Genomic DNA, 16,276 nt, shown 5'->3' with positions numbered 1-16,276 from the left:
TAAAAAAATAAGCCATTTGTTATGTAAAAAAAAAGTCATTTTAAAGTTGAAGATAAGAGTTAATGGAAGGCTTAATATGTTAATATTATAAATCGACCTGTCATTCAGTATGTGACTGTGTATGCTGTATGTGAAGCAAGAAGCAAAACTCATTGCTAATAAAAACCAACACAGGCTTTTAAATTGATTATGACAAAAAACTCTGCATCAAAGAAAGCTGTTGATTTTTACTATTAATAGACACTGTGGAATGGTTATAAGTGAACTTGTCTTGCTTGTCCACTGTACTTAACTGGTTCACAACAAAAATCAATACTACACACTGCATCACACAAGTATTTTTAGACAGCTTCTACAAATAGAATAAAAATGTGAGTATTGATGTATAGGACACTGGAATCATTGACAAAGTGATCCTTACAGTCTTTGTTTTCTTATTTCAGGTGATGACCAAGAAGATGGGAAGGAGGTGACAGGCGGAGGAGGGCTGAGTGATAAAGTATCTCTTTACAAAGGAGATATTACTGTCTTGGAGGTGGATGCCATAGTCAATGCTGGTAGGCACTCTGTTCTCTGACCTTTTAGAACAGGTGGATGGTGTTTGATGCCTGAAGGCTGTTAAGTTGTCCTTGGCTGCCCTCTGCTGTTAAGACTTGGGAAATACTGGTTGTTATGGCATTACACAGTGGTCAGCATGACTGAGACAAATGTTAAAGTACACATCTGCTCTCGCTGATCTGACTGTCAGAAAGTTAAAATACAGTGCTGTTTAGACTATAATTGCAGCTCATGGCCTTTCTCGTGAAAGTGACAGACAAGGGTTCACGACCAGCTGCTTTTGGTGAGGTTTATCTGGTTTGTCAGTGATGCGACACAGATCTGTCAGTGATTATTCAGTGCTGCTGTTGGGGGAAACAACATAAACATCTTTCAAAGTGAGTGAAAAACCAGGATGAAGAAAGGTTAGCAGAAGTGTGTGTTTTTTCTCATTATTGCATCACTGTTATATAATATTCTGCATTCTGTTCACAACCTACACACAGAGTTATAAGTGTGGAAGAATTGCTTTACCTGTTGCTACAGCTGATCCAGAGGAGAATGTTTCAGCTTAAAGTTGTGGTACCTCAATAACTGTGCAGGAGCAGAATATTAATATAGTATATATTGGATTTCTGTTGTTTCACAACTTTTCTTTTCTCACAAAGTGTTTGCAAATACATTCATATTCTCATTAGAGTCTACTAGGCAGTGTTCACCTTGTGTGAAATTAGTGCCCTATAATTTATGCAAGATTAATAGATGTGAAAAACAGACTGCTCCATCGGATGAGGCTAATGAACTTAATGTATTATGTAAAAAGCCATGCTGATGAGGTTGGCATGGTGTCAGCATTATGTAAAAAGAGTACAACTGACATGAACCTTAATCTCATGGCTGTTGTGTCTGTTCATCAGCATGTTGACCTACAATGTATCACATGCATTATTATAGAGGTCAAATAGATTCTTCCACTAGTTTTATTGTTGCATGTTATTTACTTTGGTGTTGTGACAGAATCAACTAATTTTGATACAATATATGAAAAATATTAATATTCAACACTATGTTTGATACTATTGTGAGGAAAATGACCACAACATTAAAGTTTGTTACTTTGAACTTTTACTAAAAGATAAAAACAATGATTATTCTTTTACATTAATGAAAGCTTATTGAGGTACTTATCTGTACAACTAGTATCTCTGTTCTGTATACATACTTTGATATAGATAATCAATTGTTGCACTCAAAAATGATTCCTTGTCCTCATGAACATGCCACAATAACGTTGCATAAAATGCCGCCAAAATATTAAAAAAATAAAGGTGCGTTTGTTTAAATTATTAATCATTAAGGAAAACGTGCCTGCTGTAAAGTGAAAGTATGTTTCATTTGAACAGATGCCATTAAATTTAACATGTAAAACAAAAAACATGTAAAATTGACATGTAAACAAATTATTTAAAATCTGCATTTTTGCATATATATTTTTTGAGTATAATGCTATAAACATACCGTATATCACATACTCGTATGAAAGTCAGGAAACTTCTCTTTGCAATTTTACCTAATTTTACTGTTTAAATTTGTTACATGTAAGTCTGTGGCCTCAAAATGAAGTATTTAGGTTATGGATAAAATGAGCAGTGCTTTGTGGCTGGATGCTTAGGGCACACGAGAAGAGAAAATAAGGTTCAGGATGCAACGTTGCAGGTTTTGTTTTACACTGTTTAATGCTATTGCAGCAGAGGAAGGTTGTTTACTTCATCAGCTAATGCAGCCAGACATCCAGGCTGTGATTGAACAACATGCTGGCTAGGAGGCAATTGATTCTGGTTAGCAGGCTGTCAGAGGTGCTCGAAAGGTCAAATGAATTGCTGAAGCCTTTTATAATTTTTTAGGTCTCAGCATTTGGCCCTCTGTACTAGAGCTGGGCGATATATCGAGTTTTAAAAAAATATCGATATATTTTTATACGAGATATAAGATGTGACAATATCTTTTATATCGATATAGTCTATGTTACGTTAAAGCTATACTTGTGGAGCCGCAAGTTTGCCTCTCTTTCGTCCACTTTTGTCTTTACGCAACGTTACTCGGCCTCGCCCCTCCTTCACTGAATACAACTCCCCCTCCTCCCCCATCGCTTCACCTGCAGGAAGCGACAAGACGGACACGGCAAATCTCCGTTAATGAGTTACTGCGCATCGACCCGTGCGTGGGGCTGGACGCCGTCAACGTGTTAGCTAGCTAACCACGCTAACGAGCTAACCACGCTAACGCCATGCAGCCCAGAGGCGCTGCACAGCCTAAAATCCTTTCATTTTCTCAAAAGTTGACAGCGCGCCTTATGTATGAATTCTGGTTGTGCTTGATGGCTGCGAACCGATTTTATGTGGTACACAGCGCTCAGCAATCTGTCAAAAAATGTTTTAGTACGACTTTGGTAAGCTACGGAGCTGCACCGCTTGATGGACTGTCAGAGCATTACGGCTACCGAGGAGCTTCGCGGAGTGATACGTACTGTGCTTCAACGTAATATTACCCTACTGTGTATAAGGACCATAAATGGCACCTGTTAAGAGACGTGGTTACGAAGAGGATTTCAAACTCAATGCTGTCAGTCACAGAGTAGAAGTTGGGAACAGAGCAGCTGTGAAATCTGTCTTTGTTATTGTGCTCAGCGTCTTTTAGTTTACATTTTGACTGCACAATTGTGAGCTTTTTGTTATGCACAAAAACAACATTGTTTTCTTTTATTTATGGAGCATTATTATTTAATAAATGCTCATAATTTATTTTTGAGTAAATTTTATGTACATCTATGCTCTATGTTAATAAAAGTGCCTGTGTGACATCTGGGACACAGCTTTGACTAAGAACTCTCTTTTTGTTCTTACTTTATGGCTTTAAAAAAAAAAAATCAAGATATATATCTTATATCGCCATCTAGGTAAAAAATATCGAGATATGAATTTTGGGTCATATCGCCCAGCCCTACTCTGTACCTCCATTCATACTGTCAAGCCACTCGTCTTTGTACAGGTGGTAGCACTGATAAGAACACAGTGATGGACTTTACTGTCCAGTTTTGTTTATAGTGTGGGGCAGTTTTGCACAGTAGTTTGTTATGAATGGGAATTTTAATGTAAATGGAAAGTTCCAGTCCCAATGTTTTTGTCACTGGTAACAAAACATTTTACAGGATGACATTGTGCTATATAAATATTGCTGGCAAACGATTTAGTTGATTAGGCTGCACATGCTCTTGGTCGTGTGGATCTTGCCCAAATTTTTTGTGACTAACACAGTTCTGAGCAGGCATTGTGGATGTTGAGCAACATGCACTGATAAGATCTTTTGGATAGCTTGTTCAACTTCTTGCCTTTCATCTATTCAATGGTTCCAATCTCTGGCCTGCAGTACTTCCATTTTCTCATGCTGTTTTTCACTTGGGCTTGGCACCAGCAGACTGCTGTGTGTGAATTGTGGGAGTTTTTGAAAGTATTACTCACAAGCTTAATAAACAGTCCGAATGACTTTTTCTCACTACGGTCCAACGTGATTTATAAATTGAGATATTACGAGTGCAAATTGTAGGTATATGTGGAGGTTGGTGTGAAGGAATACATCTTTGTGACCCCATATTTATTTAGGCTACTAATTATGTCCTTTGGTTCATTTATTTGGCAGTTTAATATCCTGTTGTGCTGGGCTGTGATGTGATATGGAAGACACAGCTCATTATTTATTATGGCATACCTTAACTATTACTTTAAAACTGCATTAGCAATGTGTTCTCCAGGTTTGGCTCATTGGAATCACCAGTGGCAAAATTCTTGCGGTTCATTGCAGCGATCAGCTTGTTAAAGCTGACACATTTGTTTTAATTATGTTCCATTTTCATCCATTTCTTAGGGAAAAGACTTTACAACAAGATTTTGTCTCGACAGCAGCAGTATGCGGCTTATAAAATAAGAAATGTCCAGCTTGCCGTTACCTGTTATGGCTTCTGCCTATAGCTTTAAGAGGGTGTCAAGTTGCTTTATGTGCTCCATTAAAATTTAATTATTGGGCTCATTGAGTTTTTAATTCTTCTCTAATTCTGTTTAGCTGGAGGTTGCACAGGAGGCGCTTAAACTGTCACCCGTGTGCGAACCTGTGGGAGGTGGTGTCAGTTAAGTGCAGGGTTAGAGGGCAGAGCGGCTATAACATGACACGGTGAGTCAGGCTGCAGCATCTTGTCCCAGCAGATGTTGAGACTTAGCCCAGAGTATAGAATGACCCTGCTGTAAAAGTGATGTTAGACCACACTCATGCTTCTTGCAGTCCTCTCGGAAAACATAATGAAAATGATAGGAATGGGTACAGATGCAGACATACCAGTTAAAAATAAAAATCACACAGTTTTCTAAAATAAAGTGAAACAGATGAAAGTGTTTAGAGTCAGGCATCCTCTATTTAACTGAGGAAGACCTTTACTCTGTTTCTCCCTATATATTGAAATGATCACAAGTATCAAATGTTTTGATATAATTTGATCGTTCCCATAGATCTCAATCAAGGCTGAAGGTTTAGTCACTGTTCCTAATGAGCCATTTAGGCAGTCTCTGTGACGGGAAGCACCTTGTGCTTTCGAACATCGGTCGTTTTTTATTGCCTTTTAAATAAAAAGTTAGATCAATTGGGCATGCTCAGTAGTGCCACAAAGCATGATTGGATATAATTACGTCACTGTACCATGCAGTCCTCCTGTCTGGATGATATCATCGATGTTGCTTCACTTTCTGTTAGAGTTTTTCATGTTCTTATCCCAGGATGCTTTGTTAGTCCTCTAGTTTTATGCTGCCCTGATTCAAAGCACTTTGTGCCTGACTCTGGAAACCAACTGCATCACATAACTGGGCCTCCTCCGTGTATTTCATTGGGATTTTTTTGTTCATAATGTTTCTCTCTCTTCTTGTGTGAACATTTCTTTCATCTGCCCACAGCTGTCCAAAGAACATATTTCCTAAGAAGTGTTGTGGCTTGACAACATGCATTTTAGCAAACCCTAGTCTGGTTTTATCTCTCTCTCTCTCGCTATATATATATATATATATATATATATATATATATATATATATATATATATATATATATATATATATATATGTATATATATATATAAAAATACAATTTATTTGTATTTTTTTCAAAGCAAAATGTGGTGTGACTGGAAGCCATACAATTTTTTTGTTGTCATCTTGTTTATGTGTGTTTTCAAGATTTATAACTAACAACTAGCAAAGCTCTTTAGACTTATTTTTGAATATGCTTGTATTTTCTTTCTTCCCAATCTCCTCAGACAACTCTTTAATCTTCTTTCTCTTGTTCATGTTGTTGTTGGTGCATGCAGTGAAACTAAGAGCACAGTGATTACTTTTCTCCTTTCAAAGAGGCTGAATGACTAATTATAAGATTGAAGACTCCTGTCAAAATAATTGAAGACAATAGCCCGCTATGTCACTACAATGCAATTGCTTATCACTACGTCTAATGGTGATAAATAAGGTTTTTCCAATAATAGCATTCAGGCTATGTTTGAAGATCTTTTAAGACTAAAAATGAATTAAGTTCTTTCACTTGTTTTATTCTATGACAAACTGAAGGTTTGGAGGTAAACATGACAAAAGGGCGAGGGTGAGGATGGGGAGTTATGTCAGACGTGAACGGCACATTTGCTCGTGTATGACTGAGAGACACACATCCTACAATCTGGATTTGCTCAGATTTGGGCCCTGTACATTTCTAATCCTGTGTATTCCATTAGTATAAAGATTTGCTACCCAAATTTTTGTACTTAGTGCATTTTTCTTTTTTTTTGTATAATAACTGTAGAATGATCTTTTGTTTTTTTTTAAAACATACCCAGCAATTTCTCTGATTGCTAATTCACTGACTACAGTAGACTGTGTAGACCATGGTTAAATTGATAGCAGGATGATCAATGGAAAGAGACAACTATCACAGTTAATCAAGCCTTGCTTCATAGAAAATTACAGGGTTCACTAAAAGTGGGTGTTAAATTTAATGTATATAATTTATTTTGGTTTTAAATGGCAAACACAAGAAAATATCGGCCTTCTTTTTTTTCCGCTCTTGTCTTTCTGGATGGAGTTCACACGAGTGTCACCGCCCTCTCAGTTCAGAATGAGATAGCGAAGATAGCAGTGCAAAGTAAAAAGGACCATTCTTATCATGATGACTGTGGTAATTATGCATATGGGGTTGACTCCTAATCCATTACCTGCTGTAAACCTTCCCATCTTTCTGTATTGGATCATCTTTTTTACAGGAGCCAATTTAATGTGCATAGAAAATCGAGTTATGAATGCCATAAAAAACCTGAATGGTTTGAAATGAGTTCAAGAAATTCAATTGGCATTCACTTGTACTGCAGTCATCACAGGTTTGATGAGAGCAGTGACCCTCGGAGGGCAGAATAGCATGATCCAGTAGAGATTGACTTTTATATATCTTTTTGATATGCCACCGCTTCAAACAGTGTTCGCCTATGGGATTTGCTTAGCACAAAGGCAGCGTTGTTTACTTTCACGGTCATTCATTCATAATCTGTGGTACAGAATCCTGCATGTCCTGGTGTGGTCAATAGTGAATAGAATACAATGTTGTTCTGTGGTGAGAGCAAAGTAATGTCTAGAGGTACAACACTTTCTTGTATAATGTTTTTTGAGCATATTGTGTGTGTGTGTGTGTGTGTTTTTCTTTTTTATCCTATATTTGAATTAAAATTTGGATAATCAGCAAATAAATGCATGAAAATGACAAATAGTAACATTTGCAAAATTTGAATCATCTGACATTATTGTCATGATAGGAAATTCAGCTGCCGCAGGCGAGGATATGTACGTTCGTATTTTAAAGAGTAAAGACAGTCGTGGTTCAGGCTTGTCCTTCCCCCATTTATTGAAAACCTCAGTAGCTGCAGCAGCACTGCAACAATGCGCAATAATGGTGTGTAATGTCCAGAGAATATTATGTCCTTCTCTGGGGCAGAAGCTTTAATGGAGACCACAGCCTTATTTATTGGGGAATGACTCTGAATGCTCTGATAATATTTTAGCCAACAAAGAAAGCGACTTTCCAGAATAAAATGGTGGCCTCTTTATTCTCTTGCTGAATTCTCAGTCTGTAGATAGACGATAAAATGACAGACATTTCACTGTTGCTCTTCCCAGCTAGGGTGCCTTTAAAGATCTGGTTGTAATATATGTCCATATTCTTCTTTTCCGCTTCATGAACTCCTTCTTTTACTGCAACTAATATATTGCGGAGACTCAACATCACTTTTATCAAAGGGAGGATTTTTTCCCCTCTTATATCGAATAGTTTGTCCCAGCTTATAAACCAGTATGGATACCTGACTGTGGCATAACATGCCAAACACTGGTGTGAAATGTACTATTCACCTTTTACTTTAGCATTTTCCTGTGACTGATAAAGCCTGAGGTATCTGGTTTTGTTTCCTGCTGTTGATGGATCTTGTCAGCGTAGACTCTTCATTAGATTTGGTGTCAGGCCATGGATGTGCTGCACAGCACACTCAGCCCCTGGAGAGTCTTGCTCAATAGGCCTATCTGTCTCTCTGCAGATTCACACCCTGTGCCATAACCTCCCTGAGTGATGCAGCCATGCTCACAGCAATATGACTGCAATTGGAGGTCTCTCATTCTCTGTTTGTTGACGCACGCACATGCTTGTGCACACTCACAACCAAACACACATTTGCAGCCTGTCTTTAAGGCACTTCAGAGGCTTTTTGGCCTACATCTGTTTCCTAGGCACAAATCATAATGATAACTACTACTTGCCTGATTGAACCTCAACTTTATCTTGATGTAAATGTAATGATTTATGTTTAAGGACTAGATTTTAGACCCCAGAATGGAAGACATTCTCCACCATATGATTCTATAATGGTGCAAGTGCACACACACACATGCACAGTACATAGGAAACCATGGCAGAAGGGTGGTAACTTCTTGAACAAACTTGTGATTGTTGTGCTATCACACCAAGAATGAAAATCAATGCCTCTGGCTGAGAGAACTTGCTGCTCTGATGAACAGTGAAATGACTCTGGTGAGTGGGTTGCATCGGGCCCTGCACTAAAAGGTCCAGGTAATCGTATCACCTCTGAGTGAGGTACGGCACAAGGACAGGGTTTTCCCTCACGTCATAAATGTAAACGTAATGTCGTAAATGTGAACTGAGGCGACAAACCAGCTGACGAGCTTCCCCTTCTCCCGATTTCAGCTCGATTTCTCCCCTGCTAGCATCCAGCGATGATCCGTGCATCCCTTCTGTAGCAGTGTTTGCTCATCATCGCTGTTCACCTGATCTCTGTGTGCCAACCTGGCCAAATAGAAATCATTTTTCATGAGGTGTTGCTAATGGAAAGTAATCATGGGAATCTGTGCTGTCAGTGTGTGTCCATCTCCCACTTAGAGAAATGTCTGCAATTGCTTGGACCGCTAATGGTCTATGACCGTATTGAGCATTTGGGAGAATGAGCCTACCCTTTGTTCCCAGTCATACATTTTGTGACCCACCCACACTTGAAAACATAAAAGCCGCACATATCCGCACAAAGCGAAGACCGTGAAAGTGTGGATGGGATTTTTTGGAGACAGTTGCCAGTGCTCATGAGGAGACCTGTCATTCAGGTCAGGCCTACACTCATCTCCCCAGTGGAGAGGAAACTTCACTGAAAGTCATTGTAGGTCAGAAATGTTGCTTGCTTGTTGTTTGCTTTCTCGCCTTTCTTCCTAATCTGTCGTCTCTGTTCCTGGCTCTCATGAAACAAACCTCTCACAGTACCTTATGCCTTTTGCTGCACACATGCCAGATTTTGCCCACCAGGCCTAGGATTAATCGACAGGGGCTGATAGGACCATGAAAATTGAAGATCTTTGAAAAATAGTAATAACAGTAGAGGTCACTTACTGAGTACAGCAAGGCACTTATCTAGTAAAAAAAATAATTAATTGCCATTTTTATTTTTTGTTAAAAATAAAAAAGTACTTTAAGTGTTTTCATAAAAAACCAAATGCTGTGCTTTTTAAGTGGCTAGGTAGAACACGATGGTTACAAATGACTCATATCCTATCCTCAAGCATACACTGTGAGAAAGACTGCCTGCCTGCGTGTGTGTGTGTTTATGTGGGGTAAGGATATGAGCCTCTCAAGTGGATGAACTGACTCATTTTTAGCAGCACAAAGTTCAGTGTAACCGGTAACATTGAAACAGACCACCAGAAGAATGGATAGAGTACTCATGGAGCTTATCTGTCTATCGACCTGTAGGGGGCACTGTGGATCCATTCAAGTATCACTCACATCTTTTGATAGCAGAGTTAGTTTGAGAAGTGGGATGACTGAGCTGGTTCTGCATTTCACATAGATAAACCCCCCTTTTTTGCCTTGCTTTCACAGATGTTTCTTTAGAAATGTCTGCGGTGACAACTGGAAATTCCATCCTACACATTTTCGGCATCTGCAGCAGGAGAGAAATATGCCCATAATCGTGCTGTTTTTGGAAACAGAAGCACTATTTTAGAACAAAATAAAACCCTTTACAAAACAGATGTGGATTTTGGTGCTCGGTACAAGGTTTCAGCTGTTGGACTACGTTAACACCGAAGAAGCGAGAGTGTGTCTGTGCACGTCCGTGTGGAAGCGGTGGAGATGTGAAAAAAGCAGCATGTGTGTAGCTGAATGCACGGGAGAGAGAGTGAGTTCTTGTATCTATAAGAGAATGTGGAGAGATGCTGGGTGAGACTAGCTCTTTACTGGTAGAGTGGAGCAAGGGTGAAAGGAGAGGGTTGGAGAAATCATCCTCTGATTGCTGGCTGTTTCCCTGCACAATCCCAAGGCAGTGTGCTCTGCTTTGTCATTAGCAGGCGATTCACTGGTATTCTCGCTACCTGTCTTTGAACATCAAATCATTCTCTCTTTGTTTTTATATTTTTTGTAGTTTCCTCATTTTCTTTGTTTCATTTTGTCTCAGTTAATATGTACGCCTGAAAATGCTGGAAACCTTTGCAGAAACAAACAAATGCACAGCATGTACACAGCCAGCCCAGAAAAGTGTGCACCTTAGCAGAAATACTGATGAGCTACTTGGTTACAGGCCGGCAGTGGCACGGTTTTTCTATAATGGCTTTCTATGTATAATGGCTAGGTAATGGTAATGGTCCAGGTAATGAGCAACATAATGTTACAAGTAAGTAAAGGAATATAAAGTTCCTCCAGACACTCCGTTTTATAATTTTATGCTTGGGCTTCACAGTCTCAGTTTCTTCAGAGGGGAAGCAATAAGAAAGAATCATGCTATACAGCATAATAAAATACCATAAATAAAACAATCACATGCAGCGTTACTGAGTGACTAAATCACTCTTTAGACTCCAGGAAATCACAACTTCATGTATTCGTGAAATTATATCCTCTTCACCATTTTTCTGTTTACTAAACAGAAAAAAAGGCTGGTATAGAGGACCTCTAAGCAAGTCAAATGAAAGACTGATGCTTTCCGAGCAGCTTTAAATGAGAATGCAATTCATAACCGAGGGCAGTTCATTCAATATTTGTGAGTGTTTGTGAGTTTGCATGTTTTCTCTGAGGAATCGGGGAGGGGGGCCGCATTCATAAAAGTAGCTCTCAGCTGGCCATTTTGAATGCGTTTCAAAATAACTGTTGTTTTACTCTGCCTTTAAAAAGTTTTACTTGAGAGATATCTCTCAGAGGAATATGATGCTGTTACATTTCCAGAAGCGCATTAGTAAGTTCTTCTTGCCGCTAACTAAACTGTTACAGATGGGAGTAAACACTTCCAGTTCACGGAAAAGTATATTTAAAAAAAAAAGAAGCATAATTTCTTGCACTGTAGCAATGTATGTAATAACAGTGATAATTCTCAGAATAAGCCTCTGGGTTTCTAAGTAGAATAATTCTGATGTTCACATTACTTTCTTTCGTGTTACAGGTAGTTTTTGCTCAGCTGTAACCTGCAGTTTGTTTTGTCTCATTTCCTATACGAGCAGCAGCAGCAATGGTAGTAGTAGTAGTAGTAATAGTAAACATTATTGGTTTAGCAGATTGCATTGCGACATAAGATGTCAGCCAGCCATCATCAGTCTGTTTAAATGAGAGGCCCTATTATGTTGGAGATTTTTATAGCATGTTCTTTTTCTTTTTTTTCCCTCTTCACCAAATTATGTTTTATAGCAGCACTAATACCACTGAACCAGAAAATACTCACATTATCGTAAAAAATCACCCAAGGTATGAGAGAGACTCTTTCGATCTCCCATAATGAACCTGGTTCATAAAAACAACAGCTGAGATTGAAACAAATAAAGCATGCGCTCAGAACAACATAACTTTTATGCGCTTTGAAGCTGAAGAAGAAGAAGAATCATAAGAATAATGATAATAAGAGGAGGAAGAAGAAGAAGAACACATTAACGTCACAGCATTATGTTGTGGTTTTGGAAAGCACTTCTGATTAAATTTGTCATTGTAACGAACTGACCTGTGATGATGTTTTAATTGAGTTCGCTTCATCTTTTTGCCATTTATAATGAAACGCACTCTTTGGAAGTGCAGCGATCGGCAGACGATCAGCAGATGCTCTCAGGGGCTACACGGCTGTACGGATGTTGCCCTTGCGTATGATAATGAAGCACTGACTGGACATCCTGATGAAATGGATTTCCTCTCTGTTGACACGAGTGATTGTATGGTTACTGTAGGGCTTAGAGAATGTGGACTCATTATATACAAAGACCTTTGTTCAGTGGACTGGTACTAGACGCGAGGCGATGTTCTGTTGGTTATGATGAACGGTAAGCTTTATGTGAAATGTCCCGGAGATATGATTTTATTAGGCGTGAATTAGTTATTATTTTGAAAGGCCTTACAGCTTACAAGTCAGTGTTTGATGTAAGTAGGCTGCAAACAATAAGAACTAATGAACTGCATCAGTTTTCCCAAACTGGAACCCATTTGGGCTCACTTTAGAGCTGGGCGATATGAGATTTTTTCATATCACGATATGTTCTTTTCATTTCAGGCGATAACGATATCTATCACGATATAAGCCAAATAACTATATTTGTAAGATTTAAATGTGCCGTTGCTCACAAGTAAAATGTGAAATAATCAGCAGCTTGTTTTTATTTAAATATTTATTTCCCATAATAAGTTCAACAGGGTAGATGTACTTAAGGAACATGAGACTTTTTCAGATAAATAAAGGCAAATATTGCAAACTACACAAAAGGCAGCCGCTAAAGCGTTTAAGTTTCAAAATAGAACAAACGAAACAGACTAAATTGTCAATTCCACTTAGAAACAAAATATTAATTCTAAAAATAAATCTTAGTTTGTTTTACAGAAGAACAGACAAAACTGACTAACCTTTGTCAATATCAAATAAACTGAGAACTAAAAGGAAATTCTCAATCTCTCCTTGTTGTATAGCTGAGCTTTTCAAACAGTTTTAACAGTTACTTTAGTCTGACAAAAGCCGAATGACGAATTAGCGCTTCCAGTCAGAGACTGAGGCTACGTCCACACGTACACGGGTATTTTTGAAAACGGAGATTTTCCGTTTTCGTTTTAAAAAATAATCCCGTCCACACATAAAGGCAGAAATGAAGGAAAACGCTGCTATGAACATGCCAAAGCAGCAGGTGGCGCTAGATTCCTAACCGTGCAGAAATGTTGGCCAATCAGAAGTCTAGAAGCCTCGGTGGGAAAAAGTAAACAAAGCTGGGGCATAGAAGCAGAACAGAGTCGTATGTATGGAGGGACAGTAACTGTGTGTATATGTAAGCATTTAAACACTGCAGAGAGTAGAATTAACAGTATTGTAGAAATTCATTTCACCGAAACAATAACGTGGCGCACAGTGTGACGCATGCACCAGTTTATTGTATTTCCAGACTTGCTTTCGGCACAATTTACAGTGCACGCTACTCTGTTTTTTGTCAGACTTGAAATAGCCGAAATACCTTCACACTACGGAACTTCTATGGCTCTTCCGTTCGACAATCTCTCCGGCATTGCAACCATCATCTGTTTTCTCTTCGGTCACGCTCGGTTGATTTTTCTAGTCGGCACACTCATTTCCTCCATTACGCGCTGGCTCCATTACCCGCTGGCTGTTTCCCAAACAAACACACGTGCGGCTTGGCACTTGTGCTGTACGTAACAAGTCACGCGACGTGACGCTGCGGCTGTGATTGGTTCGGCTCTGCGCTGCTTAATTTGGATTGGCTGACCTTTTTTTTTTTTTTTTTTTTTTTTAAGAGGACAAGAGCGGCGAGGTCTATCGCGATAGCTTAATTTCTCTATCGAGTAAAAGTTATATCGCGATACATATCGTTATCGTTCTATCGCCCAGCTCTAGCTCACTTATGACAGAATGATCACAACCCTATTCATTCCATGCTGTTTTAGGAGGTACTCCATACTGCAAGGATTTATTTCTTCAGTTGGCCATTTAAGACAGCAGTTATTGTAACAAGCCCATGGATATTGAAATTTTTCAGTCAGATGCCTGACATGTCATGCCGTCTTACAAACTCCCCGGAGGAACAAAGTGATTTTAGATTGACCGGGAAGGCCATGAGATTGGATATTATACTCATAAAAGTGTGATGCATGAGAAAGAATTTTTGAAAAGAGGAGAAAAAGAGAGACTGGAACGAGAATACTTGTTCCTTAAGTGCCAGTAAGTGGAAAGGGGGTTAATGGAGCTGGGTTCACAGGGTTGCATATATAAAGTAGTTATAGGCAAGCTGATGATTTGTTGTGATGTACCTGGGGGAGCGGCGAGACCTGACTTGGAGGTAGTGTGACCTCAGACAAACTGCATTTGTTTAACCTCACTCAGCTGTGCAGCTATAATGGGATGATAGCTTCTGTCATTAGAATGATGAAATGGACAAATAAGTGGCTTTAGTGAAAGCCACTCAAGTAAGGGGCTTCAATTTGGTTGGCCTTTGAAGCTATAGAAATAATTTTATCTCTTTTAATAGAAACTTAGTTCTCCCCCCCCCCCCAACCATGCACAAACAAAGCAGATTAAGGTTTCCAAAAGGCAAAGGCTATGCTGTGTGCAGCTGAATTACTGCAGATGGCACTGGGTTTTGTTTTCCACTGCATAACCCGCCAGGTCAAAAAACAGCATCTTATATAAGTTACAGACGAGTAGATGCATGTATGGAAATAAGAGACGGCATAAAACATAAAAAGATATTTTACCTTGTCTGCATAGCAGCAAGATCTCAGCTCAGTTACAGCATTATTGTGTTGTGCTACAGCTAATTATATCTCAAGTTGGTGAAACTCGGACTGTTATAAATGGTCAGCTTATAAGCAGTTTGCACATAATTCTGTGTTTGATATGACCAATAAGGAAGTGATCCTTCTTTATCTTTTCTTGCCTCCTTTTCTGCCACGAGCAGGTGTTGATTAATCTGCAAGCAGGAAATTTGATGAGGATGAATGTGGGAGATATAAAAAAATCTAGTGTTTGTCATAGTCATGAGTTTTTTTTGGTGTTTTTTTTTTTTTCATAGCTTTTCTCACTAAGACAAATGTTAAGCCACTGTGTACTCGTAGGTATAATGAAAAGCTGAAGGCAGAGAACTGGAAATAATACATATAAGAAGAAATGAGAGGAGACCGAGAGGAGACTTTTGTCTACTCTCAGCAGATTTAATTTTTCATGCATTCTGGATAATCAGGTACCACATGGCCATCCTCCTGCCACTGCATTCCCCAAGGGGCTGCACCATGTAACAGATGAAACATGCCATGTCAATAGGGGAAACAAGTTGGATTCAAATTGTCTGACCAAAGGGCTGGAAGAAGTTTGGCTAATAGACTTGATTACTGTTTCAATTGCGCAACATCTCTTTAGAATAGAAATCCAGATGGCCTGTATGCAGCAAAACCACAGAAATCAAGCTTTTACATAAACACTGTACTTTTTGAGACGTGACTCTGATCACTCCACGTGTGGAAAATATTTCTAGCCTTACAATTTGGTATGTGGCTGCCAACAAAGATATATAAATAAGTGTCAGTGAGGGATCGCATTCAGTTACGTCTCAACAAACGTTACTGTCAAGCCTAAAAAGAAAATAACAAAACAGTGTTTCTATTTAAGCATTTAAGATCACGGTAAAGATTACTGCTTCCTCAGTAAAACATTTTTGCTGGAGCTCTGCTGTAATGAGCTTGCTTGTTTGCATCTGTTGTTTGTGACTTTGTTCCTGTCGGTTACAGAGAAATGCAGCTCTAAAGAGTTGCAGGGTTGGGAAGGTGATGCATACACTGGTGTATGAAAAAACTAAAAAATTGTTAGTTTGAATACAGTTGACATACATTTATACAAGAGTCAGCGCAGTTTTGCATGACAGGCTTCAGTGTTAGTATAATTATGATACATTTAGACAAGGACAAACATCACTACTTAGCTCTTTACACATTTATGGATAAAGCTGGGGCATTTAATTTGTAATTAAACAGCCGCTGCATAATGCATTTCTACTTTTACTGTTGTATGCCAGTTTATGTTTAGGAGAGTACTGAATGTGATAATGCTACATAATGCTGTTTTCTCACTTTCTCTCATCTCACTGGCCCTCTCTGAATA

General features: G+C 38.8%; 1 protein-coding gene across 1 annotated transcript in view; it reads left to right on the top strand.

The window, feature by feature from the left end:
- The window catches only part of macrod2 (mono-ADP ribosylhydrolase 2), a 438,355-nt gene that overhangs the window by 8,621 nt on the left and 413,458 nt on the right, over positions 1–16,276 (top strand). The window contains exon 3 of the mRNA XM_085368817.1: positions 444–557. Coding sequence (XP_085224943.1) covers positions 444–557 — 114 coding nt within the window. The remainder of the gene's footprint in view (positions 1–443; positions 558–16,276) is intronic.

This window comes from Diplotaxodon limnothrissa, linkage group LG13 (genome assembly GCF_057381915.1).
Source record: "Diplotaxodon limnothrissa isolate DT_005_m linkage group LG13, D_limnothrissa_male_GT1.1, whole genome shotgun sequence".
In the NCBI taxonomy this organism is placed as follows: Eukaryota; Metazoa; Chordata; class Actinopteri; order Cichliformes; family Cichlidae; genus Diplotaxodon; species Diplotaxodon limnothrissa.
Note: the sequence above shows the minus strand (reverse complement) of the source record. Positions and strands in the feature narration are given on the sequence as shown.